Below are 20,305 nucleotides of genomic sequence, written 5' to 3'. Positions count from 1 at the left end.
AAAGACGGAGAGATAATTTACTGAACTACCATTTAGTGTTCCCCATCATTAACTCAAACCATCACCCTAAGAACTGTGCTTATCTCAGGCTGCTGGAGTGAGGTGGTGGACAGGGCCTTGCTCTCTTCCCTCCATTGATTCATTCTATTCAGGTGCCAACCATGGTAGCAGCTTGGGGGCTTCTCTGTGGAGAGCTGGGTTCTACCTGGACTTTTCAACACTTCTCTGCTGTGGTTTGGTGGTGACAAACTCTTTCACTTTCTGACTGTCTGGAATGTCTTTATTTTACCACCATTGTCTAAGGACCACTTGGAAAATCTAGACTCTGGGTAGGTATTACTTGAGAGTGTTAGAGCTGCCCCTTGATTGTCTTCTGGCCAGCATTGCTTCTGACAGGAAGGCGGCCATCACTCCTATCATGGCTCTGCGATGTGCACAGCTGCTTTCTTCGGCTCCTGTTCAGGTTTTTCTCTTTATCACTGGGGCTCAGCAATTTGATTATGATGTGACTTGATGCTGTTTTCTTCATACTTACCTTGGTTAGCCACTGCTGGCTTCCCAGACTGGTGGGTTGAGATCTTAGACTCTGAGTAGCTTTGTGTTCCCTGAGACTGCAGCCACAGAGCTGTCAGAGAGTGTGATGGAGCAGCCAGCCTCTACTCTCACCACTGGTTTCAGTCTGAGTCATTACTATTGCTGTCTTATAGCTCACTCACTTTGGTAGGCAGACTCTGAGTAGGCCCGATGATGCCATCTCCTGATTCTCATGGCTTTATGTAACCCCTTGCTGTTTATGGGATGGCCTCATGGCTTGTTTCTAATAACCAATAATAGAGACATACTGTAGGGATGTCATTCTCAGTTAGGACATAAAAGACTAGGGCTCCTGGCTAACATTCTCTTTGATGGAGCCCACTGTCATCTAGTGAGGTTCTTTATTGCAATGGCCATGTGATACAGATCTGAAAGCATTTCCCAAGAACTGAATTCTGCCAGAGACCACTCAGTGAACTTGGAAGCAGATTCTATGACATTTTTTCCTGCCTTCTCCTTCTCCCCCTTCCCCTGTGTTTTGGACAGAATCTTACCATGTAGCCCAGGCTGGCTTCCAACTTGACTTCCTGAGTGCTGGGATTATAGGCACACAATACCACACTGGCTGACACCTTAAAGAGTCCCTAAGCTAGAGGACCAAGCCAAGCCATGCTGAATTCCTCTGCCTGCCAACCTATAAAGTTAATAAATATAAATGTTGCTTAAAGTCACTAAGATTTAATTTGTTATGTGGTAACAGATAACCCACATGTTAATTCATTTCTTCCATTAGTGAATGTTTTGATTGCAGAATTATTTCTCAGCTCTAGAATTTTCGATTGGTTCTTTTCCTTACATTTCTTCTCCTTTGAGATTATTTTTTCATTTTAAGTTTTTGAATGTCTGGAGAAATGGCTTAGCTGTTGAGAGCACTTGCTGCTCTTGTATCAGACCTGTATTCAATCCACAGCACCCACATTGTGATTCAAAGCCATCTGTAACTTCAGTTCCAGGAGATCTGATGTCTTCAAGGCCCAAACACACACATGATGCACATTAAATCTTTTTAAACAATTAAAAATATATTCACCTTATTCTTAATTATGGGTGTGTGGTGTGGGTATCTTTGTTTTGGGTATGCTGCACATGAGTGCAGGTGTCTGTGGAGGTCAGAGGCGTCATATCCCCTGGGATGGAGTTCCAAGAGGTTATTCACTTCCTGACATGGGTGCTAAGAAGTGAACTCAGATCCTTTGCAAGAGCAGTACAAGCTCTTAATTGCTGAGCATTCTCTCCAGCCTTTAACATATTTTTAATAGCTGTTTTGAAACATACCCATCTGTTAATTCACCAACACCTTCCATTTCCAGCTCATTCGTGTGTGTGTGTGTGTGTGTGTGTGTGTGTGTGTGTGTGTGTGTGTGTGTGTGTGTATTTGAGATAGGGATGTCCTGCAACTTGCTTTGTAGACCAGACTAACCTCAAATTCACAATGCTTGTCTTTTGAGACAGAACTGGCTCCAAACTTGGTAAACTTCTGCCTCAGCCTCCTGAGTGCTGGGGTTACATCACCATGCCCAGCTCTGTATGTCTGAACTTCTAAATGAATTCTGGATCCTGTGAATAAAATTCCACAGAGGGTATCCACACCATGCTGCCTTGGGAGATTGCTAGTCTTTGTGTAGGTGACTAGCTTACTTGTAAGTCAGTTTGGTCCCTTCAAGGCTCCTTTCCTTCGAACTTCCATTGAGGTGAGGCTCAAGCCCTAATGGGCTCTTCCTCACTATTATCAAAGGAAGCATCTGACTGTGGCTGGCTTACAGTTTCAGACCTTAGTTCACAATCATCATGGCAGGATGCATGGTGGTACACATACAGGCATGATGCTGAAAAAGTACCTGAGAGTTCTATATCCTGATCTGCAGGCAGCAGCAGGAGGGAGAACTGGGCGTGGCTTGAACATCTGATACACACTTCCTCCAACAGGGCAATACCTCTGAATCCTTCTCAAATAGTGCTACTCTCCTGTGGTGATATTTTATGATCTAACAAATAAAGTTTCCCTGAAGATCAGAGTGCAAAGCTAGCTAGCCACAGAGGCCAGGCAGTGGTGGTCACTTTAATCCCAGCAGCCACACTAGTTAGCCATAGAAGCCAGGCAGTGTACACCTTTAATCCCAGTACTGGGGGTGGGGGGTGGTGGTAGTGGTGGTGGTGAAAGAGGCAGACAGATCTTTGTGAGTTCAAGGCCACCATGAGGTACATGAGATTGAATCTGTCTAAAAAAGAAACAGAGCTCACACAAATGTGAGCCCAGTACTTGGAATAACATACCTTTAATCCCAACATTAAAGTGGTAGAGGCAGAAAGGCATATGGCTGGGCAGAGAGAGGAATATAAAGCAGGAGGAGACAGGAGCTCAGTGCAGTCTAAGCAGTCTGGAGATGTAGTGTAGGACAGGACCACTGTTTCAGTCTGAGCACTGGTAGAGGTGAGAACTCTCTAGTGGCTGGCTGCTTTGCTTTCCTGATCTTCAGCTTTAATTCCAATATCTAACTCTGAGTTTTTATTATTATTAGAATTGGTGCTGCACTCCCCGATGGCAATGGTATTCAAATATATGCACATAGGAGGGCCATTCTTGTGCAAACCAACACAGTAGGAAAGTGCTCTATCACTGAACTGTTCCCAAACTCAAGACTCCTTTTCAAGCTTTATTTGGGAGAGCAGAGTGGTCTCTCTAGAGCAAATGGAGTCTATTCCCAAGTCCTGGCCTTTCCAGAGTCATCACTGAATGCCCTGGACATGCCACCACATGTACTGGCAGTGACAGCCCAGACAGAAACAGCTCTGCCCCAAGGTGGCACCCTTCCACCTTTCTGCAAGTACTAGGCCCTGGAGCTCTTGGTCTCAGCCCATAGTGTGACACTCTTCCCTGGGAAGTCTCACTGCACTCACCCCTTCTTTCAGGGCTCATGGGCCTATGCTGGTATTTCCTAATGTCTGAGACAGGACTTTAAAATAGCCTGTCCAGTTTTCTAGTCATTTATGATAAAAGGGCTAATTTGCTAGCTCATCTTGGAAACTGTATATGGTAACCTCAGAAGCAACATAGCCTGCCTGCCTGCCTCTCTCCTTTCGTCCCCACCTCCCCACTCTCTTTCTATTTTGAGACAGGGCTTCTCTGTGTAGCCCTGGCTGTCCTGGAACTCACTCTGTAGACCAGGCTGGCCTTGAACTCACAGAGATATGTGTGCTTTTGCATCCGGAGTGCTGGTATTAAATCCATGTGCCACTACCACCTGACACCTTTTCTTCTTAATGCAAGTATAGTTGCTTTTTCCATTTCTATAAGGACAACTTAAAATCTAAACATCTCATATTATAGAATTAATGTATTTATGCAATTTTGTATTATGGAAATACAATATGGAAATTGGGCATGGTCCATGACTTGTAATCCCAGTACTCAGAAAGCCTAGGCAGGAAAACTGCCTGAGTTCAAGGCCAGTCTGAGCTACACAGTGAGTTCTAGGCCAGCCTGGATCCCAGAGCAAGTGAGATTAAAACACAACAAACAATATAGTGGGCTGTGGTGGCACATGCCTTTAATCCCAGTGCTCTGGAAGCAGAGGCAGAGGCAGGGGGATTTCTGTGAGTGTGAGGTCAGCACGGGTTACATGAGAAGTTGGACAAATTCCCTGGCAGGCAGGCAGATGGGGTGGTGGTGGCAGTACATGACAGGTAATAAAGATGCTGATTTTTAAGATGGCAGGCTTCTTCCTCACCCCTGACTGAGACAAAAGCCTAGTAGGCTTTTTCTCCTGCCAGCAGGGCTCAAAAGTACAAGGTTAGATATGATTAGGACATATTTGCACACAGTTGTGGGCCAATCAGCCATCCCGTCTTTCTTTAAACTGACCAACTCTAAATTAGGGGAGGAAGCTCCTCCAAAGACTTAAAACAATGTAACCCTCAAGGAGAGGCTCACTCTCAGCTTTGCAGAGTCTTGCTGTGTGCCTTGCTGGCCCTGTGTGCATGGTGTGTGTCTCCTCACTCCTAATAAAGGCCATTCATTATTGGCTGACTCTGCCTGCTGTGTCTGGGAGGTCCTTACTGCTTGCTACCTGTTGCACTGGAAATTCTTTCTGCTTTTTAATTCTTTAACAAGTAGAGAGAACAAATCTGATCAAGACATATAGAACTCTCCAGGCCAGCCAAGGCTGCACAGTGAGATCCTGTCATGTCAAAAAAAAAAAAAAAAAAAAAAAAAAAAAGGGAACAAACCACAACAAAATAAGACAAAGCACAAGAAGCACAAAAACACCACCCCCAACACCAAACCTAAAATAGGTAAAATCACCTAGGAGCTCGGCAGAAGCAGAAACGGATTCTGCCAGCCTCATCCGTTTTCACAGAACAGTCTACACTCTTCCCTGTCTCACTGTTCCTTCTTGTATTAATGATCAAGGAGGGATGAGTTTGAGAATGGTAATAAAGGTCTAGGAAATGCAAATGCATGCAAACTTTCTACTCTACCTTGATAATGGATTTGTTATGATGGGCCCATAAAACCCAAGCCAACTGTTTAATGAAAAATTAGACACAGGTCCAAGTGCCCACTCTTCTAAAACACCAGCATACCCAGCTAATGCTAGTGCATTCTTTTCTTCCTACTGCAATAGTGCACGTGAAGGCTGTAGGAGCCGAGTACCTCAGCAGCAGTCAGTCTTACACATTCACACTGCCCTGCAAACCCTCCCACTACAGCTGTTGGTGTCTTTCTCACCCATCAACTTGGTTCTTAGGACAACAGGGCTGATCCTCCACAGGCCAGGCAGTACAGAGACAAGCATGTGGCCCTCCTTAACTACACACCCAGGTTATGGTTGTTTTAAAATCCTTGTTACCACAACCTTCAAAGTTACCCATGTTTCCAAGTCCCTTTGTTAAAGACGCACAATTGCTCCTGGCTGATTCCAAAGCCAGGAGCTGTGACTACAGTGGGGCCAGGAGCTTTTGGACAATGGAGGTGGGAGCACAAGTGTACCAGTCAGGTATCAGCCCACAGCACAGGGCAGGGGATGGGAGACGCCTTGGGAAGCTGAGCTCTCAGGGGCTGGCCAATGCTCATTGGCCTCCAGAACGTGGCGATGGCTCTTTTAAGATCAGTTACAGCTTAAGATTAGAGGTTATTACAGCCATCAGAGAGTCTAAGGTCTGGAGATGGCCTCTGACCATATGAAATCCCATGTACCAGGTTTTTCCTCCACCTGTATCCTGAGCCACATTTGGTCTTCTCCTTTCATACTCCTGGAGAAATTGAGGCAGTCCCCTGGTCGCTTAAACCCACGTCCCCGGACTCCCTTGGTTTGGGAAGGAGATGATAGATAAATCTGAGCACACTCAGCAGCACTTTGTAGCCGCTTGCCTCCTTTACTGAACGTGCACCTCATCAATCACACTATTGTCTGCTTGAAAGGCGAGCCTTGTAAATGTCATATCCACTCAGGCCCAAGGAGAGGCGCATCCAAATGCAGCAAGGAGTTTTAATTGGATAGTGTAATTAAACTAAAAAACCCCAGCAGACTCCCTTTGACAGGCTAGATGAAGACCCCTCTTAATGGGGCTAGGGAGCATATCTGTTAAGAGGAGAGGCACTCTGTTTCTGACCACACTCCAGGGCAATCCAATAACTGGGGCATTTAATTCAGAGAGCCTGCTGCTCTGCCACCAGGCAGTGCTGACTGTATTTGATATGGAACTTGGGAAGTGAGTCCATGTCAGACACAAAGAAGCCTAACACTGCTGGACTCTCTAATGCATGAGGCCAGATCTGGGAGTCAGCAGAGCCTGAAGGTAGGTTGTAGGTCACAGGGCATAAACATGGCAGCATGGTCATCACCACCCACCTCACCTACATTCTGCCCTACACACCTCAGGGGCACATGGAGAATGACAAATACCTCACGTGTGTGCTTCTTTTCCAGCTGAACTAGGGTGCCTGGCATGTTGGAGAAGCATGGATATGTGTGGTCTCTGCTAGAGCTGCCCTGTCAAACAGGGAGGAAAGAGAGTGGGTGGTCAGAGGGCTTGCTGCCTGGCTGAGGTGTGCCAAGTGACTTTAGTAAAATAAATCTTGATCCTTCTGCCACCTTCCCTGCTTGCTTTTATTGGGAGAGGGGCAGAGGGCGCCACACAGTCAGACACATATGAGTCAGTGGGGACACATGAGGAGGAATGTCTTACAGGTAGCCCGTGACAATCCCTTTCAAATGGAATGCCAGTGTCTCAGAAGGTCAAGAGCTCAGTGCTGGGTCTATAGATGCCTCTGAGCTATGGCTCTGGTGGGTACAGAGGTGTAATTTCAGAGGACCTTCCAGAGCCAGCTGTCCTGCTACAAAGTCTGCGGCCCTAAATGCTCAGGTGGATTTTCTGTTTTAAGGATGGTGATGACTTTGCTCAATAACTGCTGTTGCTCCTCAGGAAGTCTGCTTTGGAGCTCTGTCTGCAAACCTCTGAACATTCCTAATACCGGTCTTTCTCTCTATTTACGTTGATAAACCCATTAAGAGCATGTAAGTGAACATATATAATCTGTGAGAACTGGATACTGAATAAACCATCAAATGCTTTCAGGTTTAAATGAAAACTACATAAAAGCATTTCAACCATCAATTTGGCTATCACCTCTAGCCAGTATGAATTCTGCTGGAAAAGCTATTTTCGTGCAGATGTGGAATTCAATGGGAAAGACTGACTCGTGTACCAACATCAATCAAAATGTCGACTTCTTTGGCAGCTCTCAACAGTGAGGCAGGTTCAAAGGTCACAGGATAAAGAAAAAGCCAAGCTCTGGTTCAGCTCTAATATCTCCTCGGTAGAAGTCGTGCAAAAGTACCCCCTTCTGCATTAGCCTGGCTTTCATTAATCTTCTTGCCATCTTCTTTAACTAGTCATGCAGAACCGTTCGATAGCAAGGCGTATAATGGGGAAGGCCCTGTGCCTATTACCGCGTTAACATTCTCTTAAGCCGAGTGCAACAATAGAATGGGAGGCAGAGGAGAGCTGGATGCAGGGTGAGGTTCAGGCAATTCAATCACAGCCTGACTTACCTATGTACTCTGACCCACAAGACACAAGGGGCCTTTGTGTCTAACTGGCTTGGCCATTAAGGCTGCTCAAGATCACAACAAAGCTAATCCTTTCCATTTAAGCTAAATCAATGTGGACAAATCATTATTCAGTAACTTTAATTTAATTAGTAAATTAAATACACTACTTTACAGATCTTGTCAAGTACTTATGAAAAGAAAGATTCATGTAAATGAGAGGTAACCAGTAAGCCCAGCTGGCTCAGCTCCTGGATATTAGCTGAATCTAGTCTCTAGTACCCAGGGTTCTACTTACTAGAGTCGTGGCCATAACTCTTAACCCCAGAGAGTTCCAATTTTGGTTCAAACAGTTTTGGACAAAAAAGCAAAGCAAAGCAAAGCAAAGCAAAGCAAAGCAAAGCAAAGCAAAGCAAAGCAAAGCAAAGCAAAACAGAACACCTCCCACCAATATAACCACAGCATCGGCAGAATCAGATCTTCTTTAAATTATACTATTGTAAGAAAAGTAATCAGGTTACCTCTATTCCGCTGTTTCCTTAAGATTGAGTATTATCGCTACTTAACTGAGATATAGAGCGATTTTCAGCTATAAAGATGACAGCTACTTTATTAAGGTTTAAATCTGATTTCCTAATGATGGGCAGCTTCCTAAAGACCCTGAACCTGCACAAGATTCTTTTGAGGAGATCAGACTCAGCGTGATGGAGTTTGGAACCTCCCATGTCATAGAAAGGTCCCTGGTTTTGTTCAGCATTAGCACGGAAGCTAGCACTTTTTAAGAAGTCAACCATCCACAGCCGACAACGTCTAGCCTGGATCTGCTAAAGACATTAAAATCACTTAAAAAAAAAAAAAAAAAAGACATTTGTTGGAACACTTCAAAATAGCACAATAACCCTAAGGAATGACAAGCCATACTGAGAAACCACTGATTTGAATAATAAAGGAAGGGCTTTTTCCTCCCCTAAATCAAGAGAGAGCTCATTCTTAATTTCTCAGGGCTCTCACACAGATATTCTGAACTCTTCTGAGTCTGTATTTATCCATGCAGGTGTTTTTAAGGCTTGTGACTATTTAGTCATTAAGTTCCAGGTCCTTAAATGCTCAAAGCGGGAGAGTGATGACTCTCTCTGAACACTGGCCTAAGAGGGAAAGCAAGGTGCAGGAGCCCACAGGGCTGCTGCTGGAGAGTCCGGCTGTTCTGTTTCCACAGTCTGCAATTCAGTTCCCTGTGCAAACGCTCAGCCCCTTTGCCAACTCAGCTATTCACACACTTTGGGGATGTGGCATCAATTAAACCTGAGCTGTGTTTCTTATGACGACCAGATGAATAATAGTGTGACAGCAGCTTTTGCCATAAACCCTGCAAAATGACCGTATTCCAAGGGTTTAAAACGCTTCTTTTCTGTTCAAAATTCTGACAAACATGTCTCAAGCAAGAACAGGGATAGCTTCATTATCTTCCCCACACTTAACGCCTTTTTGTGAAGCAGGCTGCTTAATAACACGTCTGCTCTATTTTCACAACTAAATTATTCCAGTTGGTCCCACGTTCCAGTCTCTGAGAAGACACTTGTGTTATGAGAGATAAAAACATGAAAAAGAGAATATATTGCAGAAATCAAAAACCTTATCTACTTTCAGACTCTTTCTCTTTGCCATAATTCATTCAAGAAGCCCCAAGAATAATTTTTGATGTAAACTCAGCTACAAACATACATCACTATGCTGATAAAAATCACAGGCTAAACTTATGAAATATAGTGACTTTCATTTCTTTAGTGCTGCTAAAATAACTTTTTTCTAAGGTTCAACAGACATAAAAGATAAAAAGGGTTACCATTAATCCTTTAGGGAAAAAAAGCAAGAAGGAAAGAGAGAAAAGCAACCCTACACAGATTAACCCGGAGGAGGGCTGAGTTAAGTTAGTGAAGACACTGGAAACCATAAGCACACAGTGTCAGTTTGCTTCATTCACTAATATCCTTGTTTGGGCACTTTACAAGAATTACAGGGAATAGCTTCTGATTCCTCAATCCTGGTTCATTAGTCCAGCTTGTAGCTGACCACCGTTCACCACAGACAGGATGGCTGGGTACTCAGGTTGCGACTGGGGGGTTGGGGAGAGGGGGGGACAGGAGACAAGGCAGCACACTGCGTTTGTCCAGAGGTCTATACAACTTCCTGAGGCAATGAATGGAAATGAGTGGAATGAATGAGGGAAGGTAGAAATGTCCCCAAGTTAGCAGTAGGGCCAGGGTGAAAGGTGTGTCCCAGATAGTCACAATAGTAGATGCACACAACATATTGTGTGACTGTACCTCCCAGCCTGAGTTTTAGATGGGAAATTCTGGCCTGAACAATCAGTGAATTTCAGCATCAGCAAAGGCTATGCCAAGGAGTCAGATCTTTATTTTGCAAGCCTATAATTTTAAAGTCTTTTTCTTAAAAAAAAAAAAAAAAAAAAAAAAATATATATATATATATATATATATGTATATATATATATATCTGTGTGTATCTGTGTGTCTGTGTACATGTGTGCATGGATGCCAGAGGAAAGTATCAAATCCAATATTACTCTGCCTATCACTTTAAAGCAGGCAAAGTCTCTGAACATGATCCTCACTTTTTTCTCTGTTGGGCTGGAAGCCACCAAGCCCCAGAAATCCTCTTTGGCTCTTTCTCTGACTGGAGCAGGGATTACAGGAATGCACAGAAGGAGATACTACCTCTTCTTTGTAGTTTTTAAAAGCACGATATATAAATAAATAAAGTTTCACCTGTGAATGTCCTGAAGTTGCAGTTCTCAAATACTACCCCCCCCCCCCCCCCACCCTCCCAGCCACAGTCCACTTATGCCCTTTAGGTCCCTGTGTAACCTTTGAGAGCAGAGAATATGGTTTGAAAAGCACTGCCACAGAGTACTGGCTGTTCTCTTCAGCCACAGCAAGGGCGGAGGAGACCCTGGAGAGACATCAGCAGTGAAAAGGCTGCCTACTTGCTCTGTACCCTAAAGCTAAGGGTGCGGAACATGAACACAGATGTGCAGTAATTACTTCATGACTGACTCATCTCTTGAGACCATGGAAGGTAAGCGACTATGAACCTTCCCTACCTTCCCTGCTAGCTGGGCATGTGACATCTACACCTTTTCAGTGCCTGGGTTATAGCTCTTCTAGGCACAGAAAGTGTCTGTGAACAAGAGGGAGCCCAAATCTGGTCCTCATTCCTCCCATAACTTCTCACTCCAGGTTAGGTCTGTATGAAACAAGTTATAGAATGTCTCTCTTCAAAGTGTCCTCACTACTTTTACTACTTAGGGAGGAAGATGTCAGGACAAACAGTTTTGGGGAAGCTACCAAGCTGGGGTGGAATTAGGGAGAGGCTTACTCATGGCAGAGGGGGTCTAGTAGCCTTCAGGTTCCAAAAGCAGCAAGCACTTTTCTCATGGGTTTCTTTTGGCAAGTACCCTGCAGTCAGAGCCTCACTGTGGTGACAGTGGACAGCAGTGTGAGGACAAGAATGACTTCATACCTCTCTACCCACTAAGCTTTCCTTTCCCTTTAAGCTGGAGGTTGAGCTAGCTTTTCATAGTTGGGTTTGACAATGAAATTAAACACTGATCATGAGGGTGGGGCATGTGGCATGTGCCCAGTCTGTGAGCCTTGCTGAGAGCCTTTTAGTCATGATGACTTTGGAAACATGCCACATTAGAAACATTTCCTGGCCTGTGCCTTCTCTAGTGTTCCTTCTAAGCATATAATTCCTTATAATATTTGTTCTAAAATTCACAGACACGGGAACACAGGATCTCAAATTAGATGCTCACTTAAGTTACCAGGCCAAGAGCAACTGGGGTAAGCTCTGGGTAACAGGAAATGTTGAGATGTAGCAGCCTGAGAATCTGTTTGCCAGTCTTCCCTAGGCAATCGGGAATACATATAAAGTTCTGGCTGTTTACTTTCACAGAGAGGTTCCACTCTCAACTATGTGTCCTTTTTATCCTGTACTAGTGCTGGAGTCCTAAACATGATTAAATGATTAATTTAAATACTACACTCAACTACTTAACTGCAAAAATACAATATGCCCAAACGGTATGTGCTTGGATGGTATAGTGGCCTCTTTTGTAGGATCAGGCAGAGGTTTAGTTATGAGGTAGAGGTCACGTAGCTGCCAGTATTCTGGGTGTGCTGACACTTCCAGCATGATGAGTGTTTAAGTCTAGTCTCTGGATGCAACAAGAAATCCTCCTTTCACTGGCATGGCACAGAAGAAAAGCAGGTCTAGGGCTGACTGGTCCAATTCCCCCAATGGGAGGGGCAGGAGTACAAAGTGAATCAAGGGCTTTTCTGAATGCAAATTCCCAGCAGGAACCTGCCGTGACCCCGCCCTCCACAGCAAGGGCCCAAGGGTCTCTGCTGACAGCAAGGTGGAGCAAGATGAGGGCTCACACCAGGCTCTAGGTACCGTAATATGATCCGGTTTGATTAAAAGAAATTTCTGGTAATGAATTAAACAGGCCCAAGGAAAAAAGGACATGGTGGCTATATATTCTCCCAGCACCCAGCACCCCGGGAGGAGGGGCGAGAAAAGGAGACATAAATAAAGAACTACTCACTGGGGCTCTTTTCCTCCGCAAGGTCACAGGCACAGAGCAGGTCAGAATCGATTGAGATGGGCTTCTGCTTAATCCAAAACTTAGTGCTGGCTTTCTGATTCGTAACAGGATCTATCTCTACTTTGTCTCCAGAGATACCTGTAAGGCCAAGGCGACACAAAAAGAAGCCATGAAATGAGGAAGGTGTCAGTGACTTCAGCGTAATAACCTGACCTGCTGGATAAATCATAAAGTGGTTGAGCATGAGCTCTTGAGGTCTGTGGGGAGTCTTCCAACAGGCAAGGCTCCTAAATAGCATCCGAGACTCTCAGAGTCTGGCTGCCTGAGCAAGCAAGTGGGGTAGTATGGGGTAACAAGCTACAGTTATAAGGAAAGATATTAGGGAGTATGCTTTCTCTGATAAGATAGGGACACAACACGGTTTCCCCACAGGCTGCAAACAACATTATGTCTACACTGTAATAACATAAACTACAATAGAGGACCATTTAAAGATAGTTCTGATCTTTATTAAACAAAGGCCCTAAATAACAGATTATGTTAGCAATATAGTTTCTGGTCTGGAAAAGTTCTACATTAAAAATAGAAGGGAGGAGACAGAACTTTCATCTGTGACACCCAATAATTTCCTGAATAATATTTAAGGGAAGTCACAGGAAAAGCAAAGTATCTTTACACAAAACCTTCCAAGTTCAAATGTTGAAGCCTGGCTTTCAGGTGGGGGAAGACCTAGTTCTCCTCTCTGCTGAGAAGAGCATATGCCGGACAATGGCCAGGAACAAATGAGTTGCAGGGGGTCCATCCTTCTGTGAGGTGAGGATGGACACGCTGAAGTTGCCCTCTAGGTATTTCTGAGACACCAAGTCTAGTCTAGAAACTGTCTTTTGCTGAAAAGAGAAAATTGTTCATGGAGTGAGATGTAAACCTTTACCACGTGTTCTGGAGTGAGCCCCACAGGGAGACTTAAAAATCATTAATTTTTAGGTCTTAGTTTAAGGTCAGGGTCAAAATGGAAAAAGCTAAAAAGGAAGTCAAGACAACCCCCCCCTGAAATAATCAGTTGTATATACTGTAATGGAAAGACAAGCAGGGCCTGGGAGAAAAGAGGACACAACCCCACTCAAACCCAGCTCAACTAATACCCCACCCCAACCAAAACATGAACACATAACACCACAGCCTGGCAGCAAATTGAAATGTAAAAGGAAAATAAAAACAAACACAATCTCTACGACTGCATTCATTTTTGTCCCCCTCAATCCACGGTAATATTCTGTGAGCAGATTCATTCCAAAACCAGCTAAAGGAAGAGGGCCATGTGCAGATGGTGAACACAAGGGGTGCCTGCGCAGGAATGGCTGCTAACTCTACCATCTTTGATAGAGCCCAGCAATTGCTTTTTTTTTTTTTTTATTTGTTTTACTTTATTAACCAGATGCTGGGGTTGCATTGGACATATTTCAGGAGCAACAGATTTCAATAATGTCCTGAATCCAGCTGACTCTGGGGTCTCAGGTACAGAGGGTTTCAGAAGGCTGAGAAGCCATCAGGAAACCAATCTGATTACATTTCACTTGAAATAGATTATGACTATCCCACTACACTCCTGCCTCCAATTTCGTCATTAATTGGTAAGGAGATGGATATCTCTATAGTTCCCTGAAAGAAGACAAGTACTTAAGCCATGGCAGTGGCAACAGGGTGAGCGTTCATGGAGCACACTCAGTGGCAATGGAGTGTGTGTTCATGTGAATAGGACTTCCCCTTCTTATCTGCCTCTTATTTTGACATTTATAACAGCCAAAACGACCAGAGCAAAATAAATGTGCATATCTCTGATGTGGAAATAAACCTTGCCCAACAGTCCTCTTACAGAAAAAAAAAAAAAAAAAAAAAAAAAAAAAAAATCATCACCAGACAGAGATGGTTAAAATTTTGTTCTAAGGCTGTGCAACTCCTGAAGCCACAGTCAGTCAATACTGTTAATGTACCTTGTTAATTTGATAGGATTTGTCAGGTAACTCCACTGGAAAATTATATAAAACTGTTCCAGATGAAAAGATGATGGTGACATGAATTAAAGTGATAGAACAATAGTGGAATATAAACCAGAAATGACACCCAAAGTGGCTGTTGATTTATTGCCATACTGAGTTTGGTTCTGGGCTCCCATGTATATTAGTGCTACAAATCTGGGTCCATTTAGCAGAGGGATGCTCATACATACATCACCAGCTCCTGCTCCAAGCCAAGGTCACTCCCCATTGCATCAATCTTTCCAACAGAGCCTACTTCACAAAGCAGGGCTCCTGTAACCATCTCAGATGTAACAGACTGCTTTTCCTCTTTCATCTTTCTTTTATCATGTAAAGAACACTTTTAACTTCCATTATTTTTATCTGCAAATTGTTAGCGCATAGTTCATCCATTACCTGCTGTATCTGTGCATCAGTTGCCTACGCTCTACTTGGCCACAGAACTCTTTCCCAATGCCACTCTTTCCTGGGGTTACTGCCACTGAACCTCAAGACTGAAGAAAGGGGATGGAGATGTGGAGATGAATGCTAAAGGCTCAAGATGGGCAGAGAGGTGGAATATCATTTAAACAATTGGTGTGCTCTATAAAAGCAGCATGCACAAGAGATTTTTTTTTTTTTTCCTGAATCGAATCACATTTTCCCACTGACTTGGTTCCAGTGATACTCTGTCTTCATTTTGGATTGATCTGTAATTGGCAGGGGCTCAGACACTTTAGTTTTAAGTTTTTGTGCCCTGCAGGCTTTCAGTCAGGTAGTTAATGATCTGTAAAACTCTCACTACTTAAAGGAACCTGTAGGGGAATCTTTCCTGATGGGAAAACCCTTTGTACATTAAATAACCTCACAATGGAGAAGTGTGAATCTCTATGCTTCTTAAAGCTGAGCGAGGCCCTGCAGATCTGGCTGTTCTTACTGGACAAGTGCAAGCAGGCTGGGAGGGAGGGCCTGAGGCAGTCTGTTGAGGGCCCTACCAAGTTGAGCACATCTAAGCCTGGAGGCAAATGGAGGCCTAATCTTTTTTTTTTTTTTTTTTTTTTTTTTTCCCCCTTCCCTTTCTGGCTACAGGTTGGAAGCTTGCTGGAGGGAGACTGGCTTGGAGGCTTATTCCTGGCTATGTACAAAGATGCTGGGGCTACAGGACCTAGGCTGCTGGGACTCTGATCAGAGCAACTGGACCCACTTGCCACTGCAGCCTTTGAAATGTGCAAAGGAGGCAGGGCCAGAACAGCTCTGCTTTCTGTGCAAAGCACAAACAAGGCTACTGCTGCAGCTGTGTTCTCTGTGGTTCACTATCCTTAAGGCCTTTGGCAAAGGTCTGACCCTGGCAGGCTCACTGCCTTCCAGCAGCTCCAGCTCCAGGAATCATGTGGGGAAGTGTCCTCAGGCCCAGCGGGCATGGTATTGCCACACACATCATTTATTAGGTATCCAGAGCTGACTAACTCACTGAGCACTAAAGTGTCCACTAGGTGCCTTCAAGGCTAGAGAGAGCCTATGTGTACTCCAGCAGCCTCATGGGGTGGCCTCTCTGCTCTCATTCTATTTTACAGATAAGGAAACTGAAACACAGGAAGGCTAAGGACCCCGTCCAAGATCTCACACACACAGCTCACAAGTGGCCTGGAGCCTGAAGCCAGGAGGTCTCAGCAGGAACTGTGTCAGCTTCTATATAACATGTCTTATGAGAGAAGGGGATCTTTGATGAAGTCACAGAACTTAGAAGTAAGAAAGCCATCCTTCAAATCCAGAACTGTCTGGTTCCCAGATGGCTCTCATGGCTGCTCAGACTTGAATCAAGAAGACACAGAGGAAACTCTGCCCAAGCAGCCTTGCAACTCTCCCTGCTACTTTAACCAGGGTAAAAGAAAAATGTTCAGGGTTAAACAAATGCCCATGCCCATATTTGGCAAGCCAGCATAACATCCAACATTCGCACTGTCTCCTTTTTTTTTTTTTTTTCTTCTTCTTCTTTTTTCTCCCTCCCTCTCTCTCCCTCCCTCTCTCTCTCTCCCTCTTTCTCCCCCCCCCCCCCCCCCCCCCCCCCCCCCCCCCCCCCCCTTTTTGGCTTTTCTATTCAGGGTTTCTTTGTGTAGCCCTAGCTGTCCTGGAACTCACTCTGTAGACCAGGATAGCCTCGAATTCACAGAGATCCACCTGCCTCTGACTCCTGAGTGCTGGGATTAAAGGTGTGCGCCACCACCACCCAGCTTGTGCATGCTTATCATGGGCAAAGTTTTCATGTGACATCTCTCTGACACGCAGGGGATTCCTTAACTTGTCATTTTAAACACAATTTCGAGCAACTCAAATTATAAACATATGAAGAAAGAAGGGAAGTGGACTTTCATTAAATATACATTTCTTCAAACTAAATGGTTACATTGCAGAATAACACACCCATGATGAAATATAGCACAACCCAGGAAAGTCAGGCCAGAAGAAAAGTTTGACTTAAACAATTCTCATGTCACAATACCAAATGAAATAGGGAATAAAAGATACTTATATAGGAGTTAGCAAAGACTCTCAGTAGTAGACCACTTGCCTGACATGTAGAAGGGCCTGGATTCCATCCCCAGAATGGGGTGGGATAGGGGTTTCCAGGAAAGATCTCAAAAGGCTCTATTCTAAATGCAGAGTTAATTCTGGTTAGCAGGAGATTCTGTCCTTTACTGGTGCTAAGGAAGCATGTAATTTTTAATTTTATTTTATGTGTATGGATATTTTGCTGGTGCCTGCAGAGGTCAGAAGTGGGACCTGGATCCCCTGGAACTGCAGTTACAGGCAGTTGTTGGCAGATGTGTGGATGCTGGGAATCAAATGTGGGTCCTCTGGAAAAGCAGCCAGTACTTTTAATTCTGAGCCATCCCTCTAGTCCCTAGTAGCATTTTTGTCCATCCGTCCTTCCATCCATCTGTCTGCCTGCCTGCCTGCCTACTTTGTGGTGCTGGGGACTGAACTCAGGTGTCAGGCATGCCAGCTGGGAAAGCACTTTTATTGCTGAGCTATGTCCCTCCCTGTTGTAACAAAATAATCATTGTTTTAAAAGCTTAGTTTCTTTTCACCAACCATTTCCATTTTGGAGTTTTTCTTCCCACTTTTAGTGTAGAAAAGGATGGCTATACTGATCTCTGCACTGGCAACTGTGAGGTGGCCCTAAGTGGAGGGCACTTGCGCCCAGAAGCTCTCAAGTACCCTCTGGACTGCCATGTGCAGCCTACCACCACAGTCATAAAGGTGCCAGATCTTTCCCAGTCTCAGCCACAGTAAGCAGGTGAAGAGGACCAGCACAGGGTTGGCCTGGAGTGACTGGGGTCATCCCTTCCCTCAGAAATATGGGAGGCCATTTGTCTTCTTTACCAGCTCTCTTCCCCTACCCACTTATCCGTTGCCATCCATCATGACCTTTTCATGCTCCCACACTGACAGCTTCCAGATACAGTGAGTCAAACTTCACTGGAAGCAAACTATCACGCCAACTGTCAAAGGCAGAAAACATTGCCTGATTGCTGTCCTACATCAACACCAGCATATAAATCCTTCCTTAACAAGACAGCTCAAAATAAACAAAGCACAACTCTAATGCAGCTACAATTCTCCAGGGAAACAATTTGTCCAAGGTTTAGAGTTATCACGAGGGGACCCTGGTCTGTTCCAACTAACTAAAATATTTCCATAAAAGGAAATTAGCATTGTATATTATCATCCAGAGGATGAGGCAGCAGAGGGCCCCCTTTGGGTAGCCCCTGCCCTAGGTCCTTCTGTATATGTCAGTTCATCAAGCACCTGTATCTCTGAAGGTAGCAAAAGCCTGTCTATACTTAAAGGCAGCAGTGCTAAGTGGTCAGAGCCAGGATCTCTGGATGAAGAAAGTCCTAAGTTCAAACTTCAGCATGACTTCCTCAAGCTTTGACTCTGGACAAACTGGGAAAGGATGTACAAGATGCTAACTCATATCTTTGGGGCTTGTGAGAACTGCATTAGTTACTTTTTATTGTTCTGATAAAGACCATGACTAACTAAAAGCAATTTAGGGAGGAAAGGGTTTACTTGGCTTGCAGTCCATCGTTGTAGGAAGCCAAATCAGGAACTCAAACAGGGGAGGAACCTGGAGGCAGGAACTGAAGCAGAGACCCAGGAGGGGTGCTGCTTACTAGCCTGCTCCTCCTGGCTTGCCCAGTTTGCTTTCTTATAGAATGCTGGACCAGCTGCTGAGGGATGGCATCTACCATGGTGGTCTGGACCCTCCCACACCGATTGTAATCAAGAAAATGCCCCATAGACTTGCCTACAGACCAATCTGATAGAGATATTTTCTCAATTGAGGTTCTTCTTCCCAAATGACTCTAACTAAGCAACCCAAGGCACCAAGGCTATAGGCTCCTGTTGTGTTTAATGACTAATAGTGTAGGGAGTGAGGCATGGGCTGTGATGGGGCCAGGACTAGGCAGTCAGGGAGCCAAGGAAGGATATGAACAAGTATGTGCTTGGCCCTAGGGCTGGATACCTTCAACCTGCTTTGTGTTAGTCTTCAAAGCACAAAAATGAAGCATACCTGTCCAGCTACGTGTTCCAGTATGTCTGTCACCATGGATCCTTTCAATAACCTCCATCACCAAGTTTCATGGCACAAACCTTCCTGTAACTTCTAAAACTTCCATTCTGAGTTGGAAGAGATTTCTTTGACCTGGATGGAGGGTTAGGGCACTCAAGCTAGGGAATGACCACCTACACAATATCCAGGTTATTCATTTAGAGCAAGATTTGGGGGGGGGGTACATTCCCATTGGTGTTCTCCTCCTGTAAAAAGGGGTAACAGAAATGTCAACCCCTGGGTGTTAAGGGGGATGGAACAATATGGCACATCAGATGCTCATCTTGCATTGCAGGAGGAAATTTAAGTCACTATTACAACTCTTAAAGATAAACCAAGACTCAGAGGGAGAACCAGTTTTCTTTAACTGGGTGGCACCTGCTATATCAATAATACTCTAGGGAAGGCTCCATGCCCAGGAGGAGTTGGCCAACACAAACTGGACTCAATGGGTTTGAGAGAGAGACAGAGAGCCAGAGACAGAAAACTCAAGAGAGCAAACATGAAGCTGGGTGGGAAGAGGGGTGAGGGAGGATGTGGAAGGATTTAGAGGGGGGAATGAATATGATCAAAATACATGGTGCATAATTCTTAAAGAATTAAGAAAACCATTATGTGTGTATGTAATATATATATATATATACATATCAAAATACGTATATATACAAACATTTATACACACACACACACACACATATCAATATAAAAAAAAAAAAAAGATGAACTCCAGAAAGGTCAAAAGTTAGTAAACTGTAAAACTGGGATTAAGATCATCCCAGGAAGCTGTTTGCCATTGTCTCTGAGGACACACACCAAAATAGGCACACCTAAATACCACCTCTGGGGAGAGCAGACATCACCTTGGCAACACTGTAGCATTTGCCACTCCATACTCAGTGGTTATTTCGAGTTGCTGGTTATTGGCTTGTACAGGAGTAGGATTTATGCATCAATTTTCTACAACTTTGAATCTGAGACTTCAAAACCCACTGTTGTCAAATCCTGGAGCAGTTGTGATACAGTTCCACAATCCTCTTGTCTTTAGGTTACACATAGCCAGGGAGCCCAAGCCCAGAAAAGCCCTCGGGGAGTGCCAATGAACAACTCTTGACCAGAGTGGATTTTGCTGAATATATAGCATCATGGAACAGTCAGAGAAGTCTTTGAGACTTGCCTGAATTTACACACAGGATCAGACATGTAGGCTGTTTGGGCTTAATGAGACCTCAGAGATCACCCAGTCTGCCAGTTTGGGGATTTTATTCTCCACAGGAGGACGCCAAGGCTCAGGGCTAGGGACATGACTTGTCTGATGTCACCCATTAATGACAGAGCTGTAATCATAATTCATCTCTCTGGACCAGCATCCTGCCACACACTGGTGGAATACAACACAGTA

The 20,305-nt window shown here is 44.5% G+C and overlaps 1 protein-coding gene across 6 annotated transcripts in view; it reads right to left on the bottom strand.

The window, feature by feature from the left end:
- Positions 1-20,305, bottom strand: part of Mapkap1 (MAPK associated protein 1) — a 226,092-nt gene that overhangs the window by 14,893 nt on the left and 190,894 nt on the right. For 5 of the 6 annotated variants that reach the window (XM_051185260.1, XM_051185257.1, XM_051185259.1 and 2 more), the window contains one exon: positions 12,274-12,411. The exons of the other annotated variant lie outside the window; for it this stretch is intronic. In XM_051185260.1, coding sequence (XP_051041217.1) covers positions 12,274-12,411 — 138 coding nt within the window. The remainder of the gene's footprint in view (positions 1-12,273; positions 12,412-20,305) is intronic. 6 annotated transcript variants of the gene reach the window in all.

Source organism: Phodopus roborovskii, unplaced genomic scaffold (genome assembly GCF_943737965.1).
Source record: "Phodopus roborovskii unplaced genomic scaffold, PHOROB, whole genome shotgun sequence".
NCBI lineage: Eukaryota > Metazoa > Chordata > Mammalia > Rodentia > Cricetidae > Phodopus > Phodopus roborovskii.
Note: the sequence above shows the minus strand (reverse complement) of the source record. Positions and strands in the feature narration are given on the sequence as shown.